Source organism: Rousettus aegyptiacus, unplaced genomic scaffold (genome assembly GCF_014176215.1).
Source record: "Rousettus aegyptiacus isolate mRouAeg1 unplaced genomic scaffold, mRouAeg1.p scaffold_m13_p_3, whole genome shotgun sequence".
In the NCBI taxonomy this organism is placed as follows: Eukaryota; Metazoa; Chordata; class Mammalia; order Chiroptera; family Pteropodidae; genus Rousettus; species Rousettus aegyptiacus.
Window position 1 is genome coordinate 156,287,502 of NW_023416306.1, and position 21,290 is coordinate 156,308,791.

Sequence of the window (21,290 nt, forward strand, 5' to 3'; positions counted from 1 at the left end):
TTTATTTCTAATACAGGATGGCAATACATTTATCAACCACACCATATTAAATCATTGGAAATCATATATAATAGATTTCCTTCTCCATTAGTTTAAAAGTTGGTTTAAAGGGACAAAAATGTGGTCTTTCTTCTGGTATAACTTCAAAAGCCTCTGATTTTCTTTGGCTCCAAGTTTTATATATATGTAATGTATAAATATATATAAAATATTTATATTTTATATATTTGTATATTATATGCATGAGTTTTTTATCTTCTTTCTTTTTTTATAGCTTAAAAGTAAGCTCTGTGCTCATCGTTGTTACTGATGATATTGCTCATATCAAATATCTCTTTTGGAATATTGTTCCCAGGATTTTCACCAAGAGGATCAGAAGTCAGACCCTCTAAATGCATTTTCCTGGCATTAGTTTCCAGATTGAGCAGTACTTTTAAAAATTATAATTGATCCTGGTTTTGGAATAAAGACTGGCACTCTCAGGAAATGAATATCTTCTACATGCAGAAAATAGTAACAAGAATGGTGTAAATGATCTGGGGACTCACCCTGACCTACAAAAGGAAGGGAGCAACTTTGGAGAAAAAAAGAGAGGCTGGCCGTCATTCGATATAGGAACGCAGGCAGTAAACCTCTAATTTTCATATTTCCAAAGGCTAGTAATTTTATGAACAGCCGCAAGTTATCTGAATATGGAATGTGTTGTGGATTATCCACTAACTTAATGTAACCCCAGATTGCCTTTCCCATTTTCAGACAGTGAACACAAACTATCTTAATCTTTAAAGAGTAAATTGCCCAAACACTATGTAATAAATATCAATATCTAATGCACATGCTTTGGACATCATTTAATTCTACTGTTTATAACTGAAAGTTGTTTAAATAGGGATATGTAGATTGTTATCTGGTAGCCCATACTCTGCAACAGTCACTTGTATGTCATTTGTTTTATTTTATTACAGAGCAAGCATGTTGACATGTGTCTTGGGTAACTTGTGATGAACATTGTTATTAAAAAAAAGAGAAGAGAATTAGAAGAATTTGATCATAGGTTTCTTTCTGAAAGTATCACATATAATATTCCACTATATAAAGTGGTAAGTTAGGATAATTTTTTTCTAAGCATACATATGAATTTATATATAGGAGGAAGGAAGCATCTCATTTAATTGAGAAAATAAGAGTTCATTTTTTTTCGTTCACATATATAGTGGAGTTTTTTGGTAATTGATTTAAACTGTTATTACATTGTGGGCAGAAGACGTGGAAGGCAGTTATTGATTCTTCAGTATTTGTTTATGGTCCTAATACATGGCCACTTTTTACATTATGTTTCATATAATTTTAAGGATGGGACTTACTAATCGTTCTACTTAGGGTCTGTCAATTTTCCTTTTTAAACTAATAGCCTTGCTGTTTTTTTCCCAGCTTATCGGTTTTAACAAGGATATAGTTATTTAACAAATAGTTAAGCTCTTGGCATATGCCAGGCATTGTTGTAAGTTCTAGAAAGTCAGCAAACAAAAACACCTACTCCTATGGCACAAACATTTTAGTGGGATTTCTGATCATGGATTTGTCATTTTTCAGTCTATCAATATTAGCTTTTTATATTCTGAGGTTGTTGTTGGATGCATTCAGATTCAGTACTGCTATATTTTGTGGGCAAATTGTTTTTCTCAGGATATAATGTTGTTTTGGTAGTAAAATTCTTTTGCCTGACAATAATATTTCCATATCTGTTTTCTCTCAGTTAACATTTTCCAGTTATATTAGTTAGAATATTGACTTGAGGATATAGCAGTTATGCTTCTCCAGGTCATCCACGCCCCAGGTTGCTTTTCTCCTATTGCTCAGCCACACTTTTTTGGGCCACCAACCAGTTCAGGCTTTTCTGTGTGAGAGAAAGGAAGCTTTTGTATTGTTTAAGCATAATTGTATGGTCCCAGTTAAAAACAGCCAAACAGTATTCAAGTTAATATAGCCAGCAAATATTAACCAACCTCCCCTCCCAAAAAACAAAAACAAAACAAACAAACAAACAAAAAATAAAAACAACAACCCAACAATAGCAGATAAACCAGTGTCCTCATTCACATGGCTAGAGTTGGCTCATCTCTACATCTACGTTCTAGAAAAGGGAAAAAAGATGAAGTAGAAAGCAAGCAGAAAACAAGCATCCTCCTCTTATGGCGTGACTTGGAAGTTACACACTTCACTTGTAAAACAACAGAATAATAAAGGGATTTAGACCACGGATTCAGTAGATAGGTGACTTGGGTTCAAATCCTGCCTCTATGCAAGTACGGGCAAGTCACACTTTGCACTTTCTTTTCCTCAAAATAGAAACAATAATAATACCTCACTTTTAAGCATTAAGAAAATGTTGGTTATTATTCTTGTTTTAAAGCCACCACAAACAAATTGGTATTGGTGGTGGCAATTGTAGTAGTGACAGTATGCTTATTTAGATTAACCCATGTGATGCCAGTTCCTTTCACTCACCAATGCCTCTTGAACACCACTCCTTTTCTCTGGGATCGTTTTTTTATTTTGCAATACTTCCTCCAGTTTTTATGCCAATGATAGTCTATGAGTGGTAAGCCACCTCAGACTTTATCTGAAAATGTCTTAGGTTTGCCTCTATTCTTAAATGATTTGCCTAAGTAAATCTAGACTGATATTTAAAAAAAAAAAAAAAACAGAGCTGTTATGTTTATTGCTTTATGGGCCCTACCTAAAAGTAATTTGTTGATTTTAAGATTTTTCTTTTAGTTTTGGTAAATTTTGGTTTCACTATGATGAACCAAGGTGTGACTATTTGTTTTTCTCGCTTAGGATCCATTAATATAAAAATTCATATTACTTAAATCTGAAAAATTCCCAATCATTATCTTTTTGAATATTGCTTACTCCCACCCGTTTTCTCTGTTCTCTTTTTCTATAATTTCTAATAGTTGTATGCTAGATTTTTCATTTGATGCTTCATGATTTTTTTCTTTTATATTTTCTAAATCTTTTTCTCTCTGTGCTATATTTTAAGAACTTTCCTTAGTTCTGTCTTCCAATTTATTAAATATTTCTTCAGCTACATCTACATAATCTTATCTACCTGTTGACTTTTAAAAAATATTTCATTAACTGTGTTGCATTTCCAAGATTTTAGTTATTTTCTTAAGTCTGCTCATTATAAAACCTTACCTCTGCCCTGTGATTTCTGTAATTTATTGATTTATTCATTTCAACCCTATTTATTTTGGCAATTTCTTTCAGATTGTTCTGTTATCTCACATTCTTGGGTTCCTTATTCTCCCATCAAGTCTGTTAATTGTTTCTCATGGGACGTTATCTTCTTGCTGGATTGTTATTTTTCTTATAATCTTACTTGATATTGCTGTTGCTATAGGAAACATGTGTGCCTTACTCTAGAGTAATGTTCTAGAGGAATAGTCCAGTTTATTCTGACATTGGCAATTCTGTGTGATATTAAACAAGTCATTCTCTGTCTCTGTATCTCAGTTTTCTTAGCACTCTTAGGTATCTTCTGAATACCTAACTCTTATTCTCTCATCAGTAATTCTTGAGGAGGAATGACCTTGTCTTTGTTAGAGAGAGTAGAGCAGTTTTTGTTTTTTGTCTCAGGATTTTCAAGATGCATGTCTTTATTTAAGGGGATTCAGGTTTACTTATGTTTAGTCCATGAAGATTCACTGCTGGTAGATAAAGGACAATAGGGCAAACAAGTCAGCATGTGCTTCTTGTAGCAGTGAGCTCTTCACCAATGGAAATGCCTTCTTAGATCATAAGAACAGTGGCTGTGTAGGCATTGCTAAGGGAAAAAAACTTTGGTATTTAAAATAGAAACATAAAATTGTTAACATATCTAGAGACAACTTGTACTGCATGCGATAATAAAAAATGAAGTTCTAGTACAATACTGGATTTATTTTATAGAATTCTAAGATTTCTAACCTCAGTGTATGAGGTTTTAATAAACAGGATTGTGCTATAAGTTTTACAGCATCCAGGAATTGGGTTTGAGCCTTAAGATGAGGCCAAGAAATCACAGTTAACTAAATACAGAAGTAAAAGATAAAGAAAAATTTAAAAAGAAAATTTAATCACTATCATAAATAAATTTGAAAAAGAATTGAAAGGTTTTATACTCCATCTTCTCACTGCAAGGTAGTAACTTCAGGGTCTCTAAAAACCATCTACTGCTTGAACATTTCCTGTTATGGAAAGCCTATTGACTTCAAAGGAGTCTCTTCCAATTTTGTAATGGTTCTAAATGTTTAAAAATTATTTCTTATAATGAGATTCTTGCATATTTTACAAGTTTTTGATATATATATTTCATCGACTATGTTACATTTCCAAGATTTTAGTTCTTTCTTAAGTCTGCTCATTTCAAACTCTTTTCTCCCCCTCTCTGTAGTTTCTATAATTTATATGTATATCAAATGTTTCACTCACACATACATACACACACAGACAACATTCTCTCCCACAGTAGTAATTAGATGTATCCAATACTATTCCACAAACATCCACTAAATATCTCTTATTGTCTTATTGTCCTGGTACTGTGCTAAGTTTGAAATAGCAAATACTGTGATCTCTATTTTACTGATGAGAAGTCATCAGTTTTCAGAGGCTAAGTAACTTACCCATGGTCTCACAGCTAATAAATATTGGAGAGGGATTTGAATTAAAGCTGTCTGGTCCTAAGGCCAGGCCCTGGTTCCCTTACATGATTCCTTTATAAATCATGTAGGGGACCTAGCTATAAACCCAAATGATAATAACAGAATGTGACAAGAACAACTAATTCTGCCTGTCCAGATTGGAAATGGTTGATTTGGAAGACATAGATATCATCAATGCCAAAATATTGTTATTTTAATGTTGTTTCATCTATTTCAAGAATAACTCATTCCTCCTACTATGAATTAACTTATATTTTTGTACCCCGCTGACCTCACCATCAGTTTTGGAAAGGGTTTAATCCCCAATACTGATGAGAAATGCCCTTATGACCCATCTTGCAAACATTTTTAGATCTAGTTAGATAACATTTTGTACTTTCTGTTTGGGGAAAATTCATCTCATTTCCCTCCAAGATTTCTCTGCTGAATGAATGTAAGGCTCCACAATATTAAGAGGAAAGTGACCAGATGTTTTAGATCTCTGTCCCCTTATCTTAGAAGATGTGCTCTTCATGGAATTGTGAGTGAAATAGATAGTTGAATAAGATGGATGCTTGAACTATGAGGTTCCTAGATTTAAGTTATAGTCTTATTAATTGGATCCAATGGGTATTTTAGTATCTGAAAAGTAATTACATAGAAGAAATTAAACAGGAAAACTCCTAGCAATGACATATTTAATTTTTTAAAATTTATATGATATTTATTTGATGTCTCCGAATATGGCAATCCTGTCATTAGTGACAAAGAATGTTGCTTCCGATATGGGAGTTCTCTCTCTTCTCCTCTGCTCCGCTCTCCTTTACTTCTCCCCTCTCATCTCCTCCTTTTTTTCTGTTTCTTTCCATTTCTCTTCCATTCCTTCCTTTCCCTTCACTTTTGTTGACTTTTCTTATGCCTTGAAACAACCAGTTTTTGAGTTGAAAGAAAAAGTTGACCCCTTTCTGAGATTCTCAGGCCTTAACAATCTAAGTGACAAGTGATAGCTAAGCTCAAAATTTGCCTCCTTTAGGAAGTTGTATGGATGATTCCACCCTGCATTGCTAATCCCTTTACTTTGCATTCCTGTTTCTCTGTCTATTGGTATCATTCAAAGCCAGGTTCATGATAATAGTAAAGCTAAACATTTATGATATTCTTTTGAAATATATCTTTTCATTTAACCAGAAAAGCAATCCTATGAGGTAGAGATTATTTATAATAATACTTTTGAGGAAACAGGCTCAGTAAGTTTAAAGTAACTTGTTCAGGGTCACACAGCCAGGATTTGAACTCTAGTCCTTTGACAGTCAATGCACTTGTCACCTTGTCTATGAATTCCTCCTGATAGTTCTCCTCCTCCTGCAGTACATTAGTTTCAGTCTCTATTTTTTATCATTCATTTATACTTTATTCTAGCGCTTATCACATTGTAATTAGGAAGCTGTATATATGGATGGATTTTATGGTTTGGTTTGGGGTGTGTGTGTGTGTGTGTGAGTGTGAGTGTGTGAGTGTGCGAGTGTGCGTGCGTGCGTGTGTTTCTTGCCAGGCTAAATACATTTTAAGACCTTAAATCTTCTCTTTTTCATCACTGAAACCCCTGGATTTCACCTGGTACCATGCTCACAGTTAGCATACATTTAATGTTCATGAAGTAGATGAATTGATACACCAAATTAATAGTTTCTTTCTATACTGAGTAGAAGCTAGTTCAGTAGAAGCTAGTTACATTCACAATAGCCTAAAAAAATGTTTGATTAAAAAAGAAATACAATGTAAATCCAATGGAAATTATTTAAAAGATTTACAAGGCATTGTAATTCCTGCTTTAGGGGGAAGGCTAAATAATTAGAACCCATTGTTATTTTTGGGGGTGGGAGGAGAAGCAAGAATAGAGAGACAGGAAAGAGAAGTAGCCCATCAAGATCCCAAACTGAGATGGTGAGAGTTTCACCTTATAATGGAAATTGATCGCTTACACAACAAATGCCAGGCTTTGGTAGCCCATATTATCTGCTTCTGAGTCCAAGGTAAGTTTCATTGTTTTGGAGTTGGTTTGAAGGATGTTTGTGGGAAGGATGTGAAGAAGCTGTTCCTCATTCTGCAAAACATGGGCAAAGAATCCAATGAGTCAGGTCACACATGGAGTGACTTTCCGCTCTATGTGTTGGAATTGCAGGGGGAGCTTTCTGCTTACTCACTTCTCTTGAGATTCGTATCTAAGAAAACACTATCTGCAGGGATAACTTTCAAGGAGTCATCTTTCAAGGAGTCACCAAGGAGAAAAAAAAGAATAGTAATAATAATAACAGTGTATGTCACACAGTAAATGACCAATAAATGTGGATAATAATAATACTTATTGATCATTTACTGTGTACCAGGCGCTGTTTACACACATTTTATGTATATTAATGTTCTACCTCCTCACAACAAAACTATTAGATAGTATGATTATTCTCATTCTACAGATGGAGAAGTTGAAATATAACAGGGCTAAGGATCTTGTTAACATTTTCATAACAGCTAACAAGCAAAATCAGAATTTGATCCTAGGCAGTTGAGCACCAGAGCCTCAAATCTAAATCTGTATGCACTCTCAAAGCATCCTCTAAATCTTTGATTTGATAATTATTTTATAAACATACAAGTGATATCATTACTTTTGTTATTGGATAACTATCATTCATTTGGTTTGAGATCTTAAAACTGGATAAAGACTTATAAGATACTGAGATGGGGCATGGAAGGTTTCTTTGCAAATTCCAAATTTCTGATATCCCCATTTCAGCCACAAGGAGGACAAAACAATAACTATGGATGTTCCTAAGAAGTGTAAGTTAAAGAAACCGAAGCAATATATACATTCTCTAAGTTGTAAAATTAAATGAGGATGGCATTGTCTTTCTTTTTTAAAAATCAAATACATGTAGTGCTGCTTAAAAGAATAAAGCTTCTCTTTTATAGCCCCAAATGGAAAATATAATCAAAATCTGCTTTTTGCAGGATGGCTTTCTTAAATAAATGAGCAGAGGGATGAATTATGTGGCTATAAATAAATCTACTGACATATAATAAAGCAAAGTTTGACTGTTTTATGGTGTCACTGGAATGCTCTGATATATTTATAGCCATGTTAACAGTCACCTGTATTTTTTCAGGACTTTTATTTCATTTCACATTATGAGAGTTTAGTTGTTTCTGGGTTTTTTTCTCTCTTCCTTAATTCACCTTTGGAATGTTGCATAGAGAGAAAAAGTAAGGATTTCTATGCTTTGTATTTGGAAAGAGAGGGCACTTAGGGAAGAGCGTAGGGTTCACACAGAAATCAACTGCTCTGGCGATTTCTGTGTCTCTGCAGTCATATTAGATGTGCCTACGACAAACAGCTTGACAGGTGTCTCCTGCTGGCAGTGAAGTGGAAAGTCAGAGTCTATACATGTGCAGAGACAAAATGTATTTTAAGAGACCAACTGGGCACATTAGATTCCTTGCACCTGACACAATTAAGTACTATCATGAGGCTTACTGTAGGAGCCAAAAGATTCCCCAGACTACTTAATGGCTGAAGTACAGACCAAAGCAAGACAAAGAGGGTTAGATCGGTAAGGATTCTCCTAACACTCACCTTGGGACAATCTCATGGAAGGTAGGACAGAGAGAGGAGATTTTAAAAGCAGGGAATCTATAATGCCATATTCTGAAGTCTGAAATAATAGAGAAACCTAGCTACTAGCCAGGCAAATCTAGTTACAGGTGATTTTAAAACCTAGTTTTCATTCAGAAACTTTAGGTTCCAGGGTATGGTTAGGATTTTGTGGGGGTTTTTTCAAATGGAGCTATACATGGTCATTCCTCCAAAATTATTTATACTTTCTAACTTTAAATCTGTGGTGAGCGTGATGTTTCTAAATCTGTTTTTCTTTTCGATCTTGAAAGAACACTCGCATCTTCATCCTGTAGCTGCACACTTCATTCTAAGCCATTCTCACTCTAGGGGTCCACTAGAGAGGACAACTCAGAAGGAAAGAGGGGAGCTTTTGGTGGTAGTGAAGGTGATGACGAACCCTTTAGCCACAATTCTAGCTGCAGGCTGTGTTTAGAAGCTATTGCTGGATCTAAAAATCTAAAATATATTTCATATGGCAGCCTAATATAAACTCTAATGGAACTGAGAAGAATGAGAATTAGAAAATAAATCTAAGTAGGAATGTGTTGACTAGAAGAAGAGACAGCAGGGATAAAAAAATAAAATAAAAGAAATCAACAATGTTAAATTGGAAGACATACATTTTGTCAGGATAAGTGTGGGTTATCTCTTTGTAGTGAAAGAAGAAAAATAAAACAGTCTTGAATTTTTCCTCTGATAAGTCTTTTCAGTATTAAACTGGGTCCCCAAATGGAATCAGCCTTACCAAATTCAGGGCTACTTCTTTTGACATTTTGCAAAAAGTAAATAAATAAATTATAAGTATGACAAGTAAAATGAATAGCTCCAGCTGTGACATACCAGCAGCATTTTCAGATTTTGTACTGCATTAAGGATTTATTTTCACTTTGTTGCCTAGCAGAGAATTAATGAGAAGGTCCATCAAAGCTTCCCATGCTTCCTCGGGACAAAGTCAAGAACAGAGTCTCCAACACTCCGCGCCAATTTAGAAAAGAAGAACATTATGTGGATAGGTGGTCAACTCATCAGCTCCGGGAGTACATGTCTCTGGGGACTCAATGTCACTAAAGCCAGATTAATGCATCTGGGGAACTAATAGTATAAGACTGTGTGAATATGAGATTGGCAATTGATTCATTGTATTCATTTATTCAGCAAATATTTACTGGGCTTTTACTATGTGCTACCAACTTTTCCACACACAAAATATGGAAAGGAACAAAAGAAAGGTTCAGCTTACAGTATTTTAAAGAAGCTAGACTGTGAACAAATGCAGGTAAAATAATTTCTGAAAGTAGAGAGTGCTGTGAAGGAAATAGAACAAGGTAATAGGATAAAGTGCCTTTCAGGAATGTGATGGCTAGCTTCAGATGAAGGACAGGGAGGGTCTCTGAAGAGGTAACATCTGAAATGAACCAATCACATTCAAAATTCTTCAGACAAGAGAGGCCAGCAAGTATAAAAGTTTGGGGTTGGGAAAGAACTTGACACATTCAAAGAGCAGAAAGGGGAGCTGGAAGGTAAAGCGGTCATCTAGTAGAAGGTGGAATTGGAGAATTAGGTATAAGCCAGGTCATCTAAGTCCCCTTAAGGGTATGATGTGGAGTTAGAATAAGTCCAAAATGTATTGGGACTCCATCTGGAGGACTAAAGGAGCAGCAGGATTGAATGGGAATTCTCTACCTTAAAGGAGGATGCTTAGGATAAGGTTGTTTCCCTTGACTTTTCTACTTACAATAACATCAGACCCCCAATATCTACTACTGAACATCTACTTACCCTTCTTGGAGTTTTAGCTTATTTTTCTATTGAACAAAGAGTACTGCCGCTCTTTGTCAGGCACCGCGCCAGATGCTGTGTATATGTTATCTCATTTAAACTCTCAAGAACCTCCTGAGCGGAGGCATTATCCATATTTTACAGAGCAGGAAACTGAGGTTCAAACTGAGTCTCCATAAACCACCCCTCTCACTTCCTGTGGTACGTGTTGCTAGTTTAAGACATTGTGTTTGTGGGACACCACCCAAAAGCATGAAAGATGCTGAATGAGGGCCACTTTCCTCAAAGGCTGTGGATCACCTTGTAATAGTGAGCCAGAGCAGTTGGGATAGCTGTGAACTGCTTACCACAGACAACATGGACCTTTAAAAGAACACTGATTTCAGAACCAGAATACCAAGTCACTGCTATAAATTCTGAAATGGTCTTAATATATGACCTTGAAAACAAATCATCCATAGATTTGGTATTTTTATCTTTTTAAAGACCTATGATGCTGACTTCTTCAGTATCTCTTTGGGGTGTCTCAAGGGAGAATGGGAGCATCTTATTCTCTGTTCTTTATTCTCAGGGGGTTTGAAATTAAATCCTCTTGAGAGCAGGAATATAATAGTTGCTAAAGCTTCTTTTAAGAAAGAAATTATATATACAAACTTAACCAACAAGTGTCACATAGTATATATTATATGATTTATCCAGAAAATATTATTACCTCTGCCTCCCTTCCAAAAAGTATAATGTGCTTTTTTAACCAAGGTGAGTCCAAAGAGGGTAATCAGAACAAAGCTAGCAAGACCCCTGGGTCTAGAAGGGTTGCTTCTTGGGTTTGTGCCTCCAGCTTATCATACGAAGTGGGAGGAAGGGGGGCGGGGTGGGATGGAGGCTGTCTGTCCAGAATGTCACCATTCCCTGACAGAATCCGGGTCAGCTTACTCCTGAAGTCACAGATGGCTGCGACAGGTGCACCAAGCCTCTTTCTGCTACTGCTGCTCTCCCCTGCAGGTTTAGCCTGGCTGTAAAAGCTGAGCCCTCATTGGTGCCCAGCACCCAGAGGCCCAGAGGCTTCACCTACCAGGGGTATCATCTCTGAGGCCAGTCCTGGACAGGCTGTTACTCCTCTTTTGCCAGTAGATGCAGCTCTCACCCCTTCTGAAGTTCTTTTACCAGGACAGTTGGCAAAAGCACTAATTTTTAGGTCCTGAATTCCAAGAGCATCCTGTCCATGGGGGTGGAAGCTCCTTCTTCAAGCTTCTCCAACCACGAAGCTCGTCACCCTCCAAGTGCCCAGGCCACCTCTCTACATTCACTTTTGAGAGCCAAGGCTCAGGTTCCAGCCTTTTGCCTCTGAGCGAGGCCTTTGAGCATCTTCACCCCCAGAGAGGCACAGGCTCCATGGTGCTGACCATGGTGCTGACCGCCTGGCCAGGAGGAGCGTGCGGGTGGCACCACCACGTGCTGCCGCTCCAGCGCTCCTGCTGACTCAAGGGCTTTATTTATATTTCTATTTGAGGCTACTTCAGCTTTAGCTGCTGCCTGCATTTCCCCCCCCCCCCAATTGTAAAAGGTGCCTTAATCGTGCGAGTTTGGCTTAATGTGCCTGGGAGAGAAGGAAAGGGTGAATAAAGGGGGATGAAGGATTTTCTCTGGAAGGTGCCGGTTTTCTATCTTCTGTTTTTTGCATGCTTTCTTTGTCTTCTCTCTATCTATCTCGCTACTCTCTCGATAGCTAATTCTATAGACTATATAAGAGATAAATATGAATATCTCTCTATCTTCTCTCTCTCTCTCTCTCTCTCTCTCTCTCTCTCTCTCTCTCTCTCTCTCCATCGCTGGGAGGGATCTGAGCACGGCGGGGATCGAGGTAGTGGGGCTGTGTGTGTTGGGAGGGAGGCTTGTGCAGGTGTAGACAAGGGAACATGTACTTGAATGGGGAGGGCCGGGATTCCGGTCGCTTGGGCCCCTCCTTCCTCTTGAGCCAGCCAGTCTCTCGGCAGAGCGCTTGGGCTGCACTGATTTGCTCTCAGGAGTGTGCTATTTGCATATGACTTGCCCATTTGTGAATTTGGCTCCCCAACTCTTCGCTTCACTTCACCTGTGCCTCCCAGTTCCCAGCACTTTGCAGGCGCCCGTCCGCCTTTCGGCCACCTCTGCCGCCTGTGGGCACCGCCTCTGGGTCTCTCCCTGCTAGCCCACCCACCTCTCTGCGCCCAGAGCCACGTTGGTTTGGGTGGCTGCTCCGCTCTGGGTACCTCCTCCTCTCTTCTTTCCCTCCGGTCCTCCTTGTTCTCTTCCTCCGGCGGCGGCTGCTGCTGCTGCTGCTGCCGCCGCTGCTGCTGCTGCTGCTTGTGCTTCTCCTGCTGCTGCTACTGCTGCTGCTACAGCTTTTCATCCAGTTGGGAAACCCAGGACGCAGGCAGCTGCTCCCTGGCTCTCTTCCAGAACGTGCGGGTTTAACAGCCTCTGTTCCCTTCCTCCAAGACTCCGGGAACACACGAAGAACTCTCCCACCTGCAACCCCTTTTTCTTGGCAGTTCTGCATTGCATCGCATGGAAGTGGAAAAAGAAAAAAAGATGTTCAAACTGCTTGGATGTTGGGATAAACTAGCCTGAACCTACTTGGGTCTCCTGCTGCCTTCTCTTCCTTCATTTCCACCTTTCCTGTGTGACTTCCCGGAGTGTGCAGTTAAGTCAACAGACCTGAGGTGCCTAGAGATCAGGAGAAAGCCGTGGCGGGCCTCACCTGACATGTGTGGCATTCCGGGGCTCCCTAGGAGGGTTGTTATACCTGGGTAGACTCTGGCATCCTAAATTTAAGCCCCAGGAAAAGGGGGCTTTTGCCTTCTATCTTATTTTTTTTTTTAAGTAGTACTTATTTTGATCTGATTCATCATCTGTCTTGAAAGCTCCTATTCCTTCCCTCTTTCCAAAATTTGGGCAAGTCTTCTCCTGCTATAATGGGTCCCTGGGCATCATGAACTTCATTATTCCTCACTGGCTGGAATTCAAACTGCCCATCTGTACTGGTCCAGTGCGTTGACCATGCACCTGAGAATCCGCGCGAGACGGAGCCCTCCTCGCCGGCCGGCCTGGACGCTTGGGATCTGGTCCCTCTTTTGGGGATGTATCGTCAGCTCTGTGTGGAGTTCCTCTAATGTAGCTTCCTCCTCATCCTCGCCGGGGTCTCACTCTCAGCACGAGCACCATTTCCATGGCAGCAAGCATCACTCAGTGCCTATTTCTATCTATCGCTCCCCTGTTTCCCTGCGAGGAGGGCACGGTGGGTCTCTCTGCTCTTTATCCTTTTAATGGGGCATAGCAATTCCTTAACCCACTCGCCTTTCAGGTAATTTCAAGGGTGGGAAGAGGAAGAATTGAATTTAAAATGATGAAAAGCATCGCATGTGCATGAGCAAAGAAAATGCCCAGTTTCCCCTTAAAGGCTAATGTCATGTTTTCTGCCCCAGCCCCCCTAATGGGTTCTCCTCTCCTTAGCTCCCTGATCCATAGCGGCACCACCACCACATTCTCCTTCGTGCAGCCCCCTGCCCACCCCAGCCCTCCACCATGATGGCAGGCAACTTATCAGATAAATGCCTGGGGCTGTACTTTAAGAATTCATTCATTCACCTTGTTTTCACCCTTCACTCTGATCTTGTTTGTGAGCTAGTCATGGGGAAATAGGAGCCCGCAAGTATCGTTAGGTCTTCAGCCTGAAGTGGTTTGAACTGATGAAAAGTTTCCTGAGTGGCAAAGATCAGGGGGAGGGTAGCTGAGTGTGTTTAAGGAGGCAGAAAACATAATTAATGACAGAGGTCATTATTGTTCACTCAGGCAGTTTAATGTTTGTCTACATGTCTGATAGAAAGAGCAGCTATCATAAAAACTATACAACTAGTATTGCTAACTACCAGAGAGGAAGCAATATATAGATGAGACAAAGTCCACTTAAAACATACAGAAGTGTAAATTATAGTAACTTTGATCCCACCATTTATGGGAACATTATTTTAATTAAAGGCAGCATAGATGAGCACAATATAAGTCTGAAATGTTTTACTCCATACCCTCCTTGCATAGCTCCTGAAGGAAGAGATCTATGGCTTTTAAAAATACATGCAGCTCTGTGCAAGCTGCCTCTAAAAGGGTGATGTCTGCCTCTAAGGTAGGAGCTTGTTGTAGTAAACTGTTCTAAAGAAGGGAGCTTCATTATTTGTTTACTATGCACTGTACTCCAACAGTGAGAAGAGTAGGAATCACAGAGCCCAACTGCAGGAGCAGCCCTCCCGGGAGTGGCACGAGTGAACCACACCAGAAGTCCCCCGCCCTAGCTTGTATTTCAAAGACCTATAACATGCAGATTCCATTCAGAACATCAGTTCTTCCCACTGCGCCCTAGCCGTCCTAGCAGTCCTAGCCATGGGCTTCTGCTCTGTGCTATCTGTAGTGTTAAGTGGAAGCACATTGAGAAAATGCCAGCACGTACTCTGGTTCTCTCTGGCTCTCTCTTTAAATTTCATTTGATGGAGTTGTCAAGCAGCTCTGAACTTGTAAGGTTGATGGTGGTGGTAGTGGGGGGGGGGGGGATGCCGGATCTTGATTTTCTCTGTGATTCCTGCTGAATCTTTCTTTAAAAAGAGGAAGGAAGGGAGGGAGGGAGGGAAGGAGAGAGGGAGGGAGGGAGGGAAGGAAGGAAGGAAGCAAGGAAGGAAGGAAGGAAGGAAGGAAGGAAGGAAGGAAGGAAGGAAGGGAGAGAAAGAAAAGAAAGCAAGAAAAGAAAAGAAAAGAAAGGAAGAAATGAACAAACCTAGAAGAGGAAAGAACCACAAACACCAAAAAAGCAAAAGCAATTTCATTGAAATGAAAACTGTTAGCTCCTAGGGGGAAGAGGGACTGGGAGCGGGGGTTGGGATTATAAAGAGTGGGGAAGAAAAAGAGGAGAGTGGGGGGTGGAGGAAGCCAGACAGACTATTACTAATAGCCATAATTAAACACGGCAACGTTCAGCAATAATTAGCTAAATTTTGCTAATTAGTGTAAATGATCAGCAGGGAGATGAAGATTATGCATTAGTTAGAGGTTATAGGCTGGCGGGTCTGATGTTTTCCATTCAGGATGTAAACAGTTAAAAGCAGCTACTAGTTAAGTGATGGAATTTGCTGAGCAGTACTTCCCAGGGGTCTCCAAATCTGTCAATCTCAATTTCAATCTCTCCCTCTCTCCTCCCTCCCTCTCTTCCTTTCCTTCCTCCCTCCCTCTCTCAAGGACCAGTTTGCTCAGTATTCTCAATCTTTTTCACTGGTTCCCAGTCTCATTTCTCATTAACCTGCATCTGATAAGATTCAGTATGTGATGGAAAAAGAACAAAGCAAGTAGGTGATGAGAGACCCCAGAAGAGGCCCTCAGATTCACCGTAGCTATAGGATGCAGTAAACTCCAGGGTCTGTGTGGCTAAGATAAGAAAACTCATGAATTCAACTCCTTAGTATCCTAAAATCCCATCACATTGATTCGGGGCTTGGAGAGTAAATGCGTCTATATTAAGTAGGCTCCATGCATGTTTAATTAATGCTTTTGAGCTTGAAATCAAAAGACCTAGCAATCAACAAGATGCCCCAACCTTTGACACCAATCTCACTTCCTTTTGAGTCCTGAAAGGACCAGGAGCCCCTCAGCGTGTTGCTAATGTGCCTCTCATTCTTACTTGAAGTACACTTGCTTTCCCCTAGTCTAAGACAAAGGCTTTTGTTTTAAAGCAATTGTTTAAAAAAAAAAAAAAAAAGAAAGAAAAAGAAAAAGAAATCTTTTGAATGGAGGTGGTAGGAGGCATAGCACCATGAGACTAATGGTTGTTACCAATAATTTTCTGCCAACCTTATTCCAGTGTTAAATGCAGCAGTGTATTGTTTGTGAAGAACTAAATGCCCTTCATTCTGGTATAAAAAAACTAGAGGTTTGAGTCCAAGAACTTCCTTTGGATTCAAGAGAGATTTTCATTTGTTTTTTTCTTTCCTTGCTCCCCTTGCCCACTTTTCAAGAAGCCAAAAATCCAAAGAGCTACCTTTCTAATCAGTTACTGCCATCCTTGCTTCCAAACCTGTCTGCCCTGTAGTGAGATACATACTAAGACAGAAGAAACAAATCCTCTAAACAGCTTTTACCCAGACTTCATTCCCACCTTTAGAGAATATGTGTAGATTTGCTTACAGTCTTTATCCTAGAGCAGCCTAGAGAGGGCTGAGCTCCTTTATGAGCTGGGGAGACAAAGCCACACCTGCCTGGGGCACCCAAAATAGTCTCAAGTTAGGATTCAGTCTCTGCAGACAATGAACTCTTCTCTTAAATGTATTCTAGTAAGCTTTTACCCATTGGTCAGTCCCTTCTATGAGGCTCCCCACTTTCTTTCATGTTCTCTTCTATTCAATAGTCATCCAGTCAGCATTTATTGAATATTTACTATGTGCCAGGCTGTGTGCTATTTGCTAAGAATAGAAAACTCAATAAGACATTATGGTGTTCAACTAGGGATAATTTCAGAAGTATATGGATCATCTAAGGGCTTCTATAATTTAAAAAAGTAGTGGGGACAGGGTGGAGATGCATATACCAAACTAAATTAATTAATATACAATATCAATATCCTTCATAAAATGAAGATTTACATTTTTCTGCAGGTATTTTGCATCCTCAACTTTATCACCATATCTAAATATCATACTTATCATAGCTCTGAGGAAGTTTAATTGTATGGGATATATAAATACTAAAACATATTTGTTAGCCTCGGTTTCCTAACAGTGTTTTGGTATGTTTTTTTCCTCTTGCCCACCTTTACGAAGTCCAATGCTTAATATGTATAGTTTAGGAAACAGGTTTCTCTGAGGATCTTAGTTCTAGTATGTGTCTTATATTTTACCTTCCATGAAATAGCAGACCTGACTCTAGGCATGTGGGGGAACTAGTTGAGAACATGGAATTCAACTTTAAAAGGGAACACAGTATAGTATATTTAGGGAAAATCCTCTTGCTCAGAAACCGGTGTGTGTGTGTGTGTGTGTGTGTGTGTGTGTGTGTGTGTGTGTGTGTGTGTGTAGGGGGAGAACATAAGTCTATTTGAATCAACTTAGCAGAAATAGTGGTGATCCCACTTACAGCACATGAGCCAAGAACCCTTCTCATAAGGAATTACGCCACTACTCATTGTCACAGACAACTGCCTCTGAAGTTTTCTAGCCATGGGGCTTGTTTTGCTCTGATCTATTGAGGACTTTCTTCTGCTCAGCCAGCTTCTTTCTAACCACTTTCTCCCTTCCTTCTTGGGGTTTGGTTTTTTGAATAATTTATATCATTGGTTGACAGATAAAATGATAAGATTTATATTTCTTTGGCCTTGGTGGTAAATTAATCAAATTGCATTCTCCTTTTTCCTTTCTTCTAGATGTATTGTTTCTCTTCTCTAAAATTTGCTGACAAGTGGTAGGTCTGGAGATTAACTTGTTCTTTAAAGACCACTACAGGAAGATTTTAATATCCTAGGGTAAATTTCTTCAGGACTTTCAACATGTACCACTGGGTGGGGTGGAGGTGAGGACTGTCATATCATAGGGAGAGGAGACGAGATCATTGGAACAATTTTTTTCAGGAAAAAAAATTCTTCCCCAAACTGACTGATGGATAATTCTATAGTAAGAATTTTATTCCTTTATTGTCTGATTTTGAACCTGGAAGAAGTAATGTATTCCATTTCACGTTTTAGTGGTGAACTTACCAGATCTCAGAAAGTTTACTTCACTGGGACCTTGGATGGTCTGGGAGGGAAGCAACTCTCTGAAGATAAACCTTGAACTTATTCATACTTCACTCCTTGTATTAGTTTATAAGAGCTGCCTTAAAAAATTCACAGGCTGGGTGACTTAAACCACAGAAATTCATTTTCTCACAGCTCTGAAGGCTAGAAGTCCAAGATCCTGGTGTTGGCACATTCAGTTTCTTCTGAGATCTCTCTTTTTAGCTTATAGATCAATCAATAACTTCTCATCGTGTCTTCACATGGTCTTTTCTCTGTATTCATACAACCCTGATTTTTCCTTGTGTGTCTAAATTTCTTCATCTTATAAGGACACCGGTCAAATTGTATTAAGGCTCACTCAAATGTCTCATTTTAACTTAATCACCTCTTTAAAGGCACTATCTCAAAATACAGTTACAATCTGAAATATTGAGGATTAGGGCTTCAACATATAAATTTTGGGGAGACACCATTTAGCCCATAACACTCCTCCTCCCTGTTCCCTCAACTCCAATTCCCGCCCCGGACCCAGTCATTGGGAAAGAAAATGTACTGTTCAGTGAATCTGTTGAACTCACACTGTCACAGTGGAAAAATGAAACCTTCAGTGACAATGGTAGCAATTTACAAAATTGATAAGATGGTACCTCAAGAGGAAACATTCTATTTATAAATATGGAGAAAACAACACCAGTAGGTTTAGTTAAAACTTGTTTGCTTTCCTCTCAGTTTATCTTGTGTGACCGCGTCTACACCTCGATGTGCATGCAGACTAACTCTGTCCGACTGCAGCCAGGGGCTCTGCGGAGACTCCAGTGTCCACACTCTAAGTCTCCCTCTTCTTAGACCTTAGGCCAGCCAGGCCAGACCTTCCTGCCCTTGCGTTGACTTCCTTGATTCTTTTTTGAGCTGCAGTTGCTCACTCTTTTCCTTTCCTGAAACACACACCCCCAACTCCTTTCTCATCTCATCCTCCAGTGAAGAAAAGCAGTTTAAAGAAGTATAAATAACTACATTTTTGGCAACTGAAAAACACATCTTTTCTTTTAAAAAAGGATCAATTTCCTTTATTTTTATGTCGGATTTTTATGTTGTGAAAATTCATTTTAAAAAATAAATATGAAGTGACTTGTGATCTACTTCCTGTCATGGTTGCGAGCCTGGGAGAGATGGTTGGGAAAACTTGCTGTAATTGTGAAGGCTTTGCTCTTACAGATCTTGAGCAAGGTACTTAATTAACTCTTTGGATAAAGGGAATGATTCTTTGTTTGTTTCTGTATTCAGATACTTCTGAAAAACTATTGATTTTGAGAATAGGGGCTAATGAAGACATTCATTATGATAGTGGCGTTCTAATGGGCAGTGTGGCCTTAGGTAAGGGTTAGGGACAATAGATCACAAGATTTAAAGTTGAAGGAAATAAGTCTCAGACTTTTTCAGTCATTTAGGAACTTTGTGAACCAGGATAGGTCACAAGGCTTGACTGAGACTCAGTTTCTTCATCTTTAAACTGCGAATGGCAACAATAACGCTTACTGTACATGTGTCGCAGAATCGTATGGGAAATTGAATCGGTCTTGCGTTGTGCATTGTAAACCACTGTGTACAGGTTAAATATTTTATAAGAAATATTTTAATGATCATGTTATTTTAGTTTCTTGTACTAAATCGAGCTTCAGTATTGAATGTTCGCTGGTTGGTAGTTTGTGGTTAAAGGATATGCATCTCCCTGTTCTCATTTCTCTATCTGTAGCAACACTTTTGCCTCTGCGGGTTTACTTCATTTACTCACTGCTTCTTTAGGGAAATGTAGAAGATGAAAACTTTAACATGTATCTTCTTGTTGATGGCACTAAAAGAAAATAGTGTGCGTGGTCAGCTTTTGCTTTTTGATAACATGTAAAAATGCATGCCGAGAAAATTTTAGCCTAGAATAACAAAAATTATAACCAACCATGTAGAAGCTCGGGGTTCTAGTGAAGTGAAAGGAGGGAGAACTCCAAGAAATATCTTGAGACCATTTTGGAAATTCAGAATTGGATCCCGTTTCTAGTCAACTTGTACAGGATTTAAACATCCCTATGTGATGCTCAGTATCCATTAAAAACTAGAATTTTAAATCTAGTTTGTACTAGGAAAAGACAAGTCTTTTCGGGACTACTATTTTCAGATCTGGAGATGGAGAACTTTTCGTGGCATTTCTGATACTTCTACTTACCAGGACTCAAAAGTTATAGAGGAGACAGGAGTACATTATGAGGCCAGAACCCTTAGTGTTGACTTTTTGGAGCCCAAATGGGGAGGACATTGTTCTGGGTCACAGATTTTACTCCTCGTTTTCTCCCTGACCAAGTCTGTGACTTTGGATATGACATTATGTCTTTTTTAATTGTATTGCTCTTTAAACATATAGATATTATATGGGGTATCTTGATCTTTTAACCCATCTTTTACCTGTGGTTATGTGTGTGGCATGTAAGTGTATATGTGTCTTTTTAATTGTCTTTTTAATTCTCTCCTCATTGCTCTAGTGAGAGGGTTGAGTGAGATGATCTTTCCACGTGGTTGTCAGCAATAGCCTGCCTGATTCTCCCATCTATATGTCCTTAAAGGCACCACTGTGTATCTTAAATCTGTCTGAGTTTCATAGGTCTTCCAGTATTTTATAGGTCTATTTTCTTGAGGATTATAATAACTTATTCTAAAGCCACAAGCCAAGTTTTCTTTTTTCCCCTCCGACAGAAACAGTGTAATATAAAAGTGTGGCACACTGCGATGTTATAAAGGCCACAATCCGACTTCACCGCAGAGTCACACCGAGACAGCGAGAACGCAGCTTCCATTTAAACACACCTGATTAATACTAGAAAGGAGCTCCGGGTTGTGTTTAAATTCTATGCTGTGTTTAGCCATATTGGAGCAGAGGGCAGAATAGCAACTGAATTTATAAAGACCTAGTGGTTTATTTCTACTCACAGTTAGAGTTTTGAGTGACTCGCTTGGATCATAAACCAACATATTATGCACACCTATTGTGCACCAGGCACTTTTCCAGTGCTTTACATGTAGGATTTCATTTAATCCCTACAGTCTTTTGATGTTAATAGAGTTACTACCATTTCATAAATAAAAACAGTGAGATTCAGAGAGTGTAAGTGGCTTGACCAAAGTATTGTGGTGGTTGAGCCAGGATTCAGTCCCAGTTCTGACCACACAGTTCTCATCCTTTCTGCTCTACCACCACTCCATTACTTCAAGAAACTAAGAAAAAACAAACACATCAAGCTCTTTTATCAGTAATAGAGATGACACAGATTAATGAAGCATTCTGATTAATGTGGTTGACACACCTTTCCAAAGT

The 21,290-nt window shown here is 39.0% G+C and overlaps 2 protein-coding genes across 34 annotated transcripts in view; one reads left to right on the forward strand and one right to left on the reverse strand.

Moving 5' to 3' along the window:
* The window catches only part of NRXN3 (neurexin 3), a 1,418,420-nt gene that overhangs the window by 928,585 nt on the left and 468,545 nt on the right, over positions 1-21,290 (forward strand). For 4 of the 33 annotated variants that reach the window (XM_016137493.2, XM_016137491.2, XM_016137490.2 and 1 more), the window contains exon 1: positions 12,900-13,420. The exons of 28 other annotated variants lie outside the window; for them this stretch is intronic. In XM_016137493.2, the coding sequence (XP_015992979.2) occupies positions 13,183-13,420 (238 nt within the window). In that variant the 5' untranslated portion in view covers positions 12,900-13,182. Of the gene's footprint in view, positions 1-12,801; positions 13,421-21,290 lie in introns of those variants that run through there. One more of the 33 variants, XM_016137492.2, reaches the window with a different exon arrangement.
* LOC118615063 (transmembrane protein 40-like) lies at positions 12,210-12,900 on the reverse strand. The gene has a single exon (XM_036239465.1). It carries the CDS (start codon positions 12,680-12,682, stop codon positions 12,227-12,229), a length of 456 nt encoding a protein of 151 aa, XP_036095358.1. The 5' UTR covers positions 12,683-12,900; the 3' UTR covers positions 12,210-12,226.

Coding starts and splice junctions, on each gene's coding strand:
- LOC118615063 (XM_036239465.1), bottom strand. CDS start 12,682: ATGCAGAACTGCCAAGAAAAAGGGGTTGCAGGTGGGAGAGTTCTTCGT.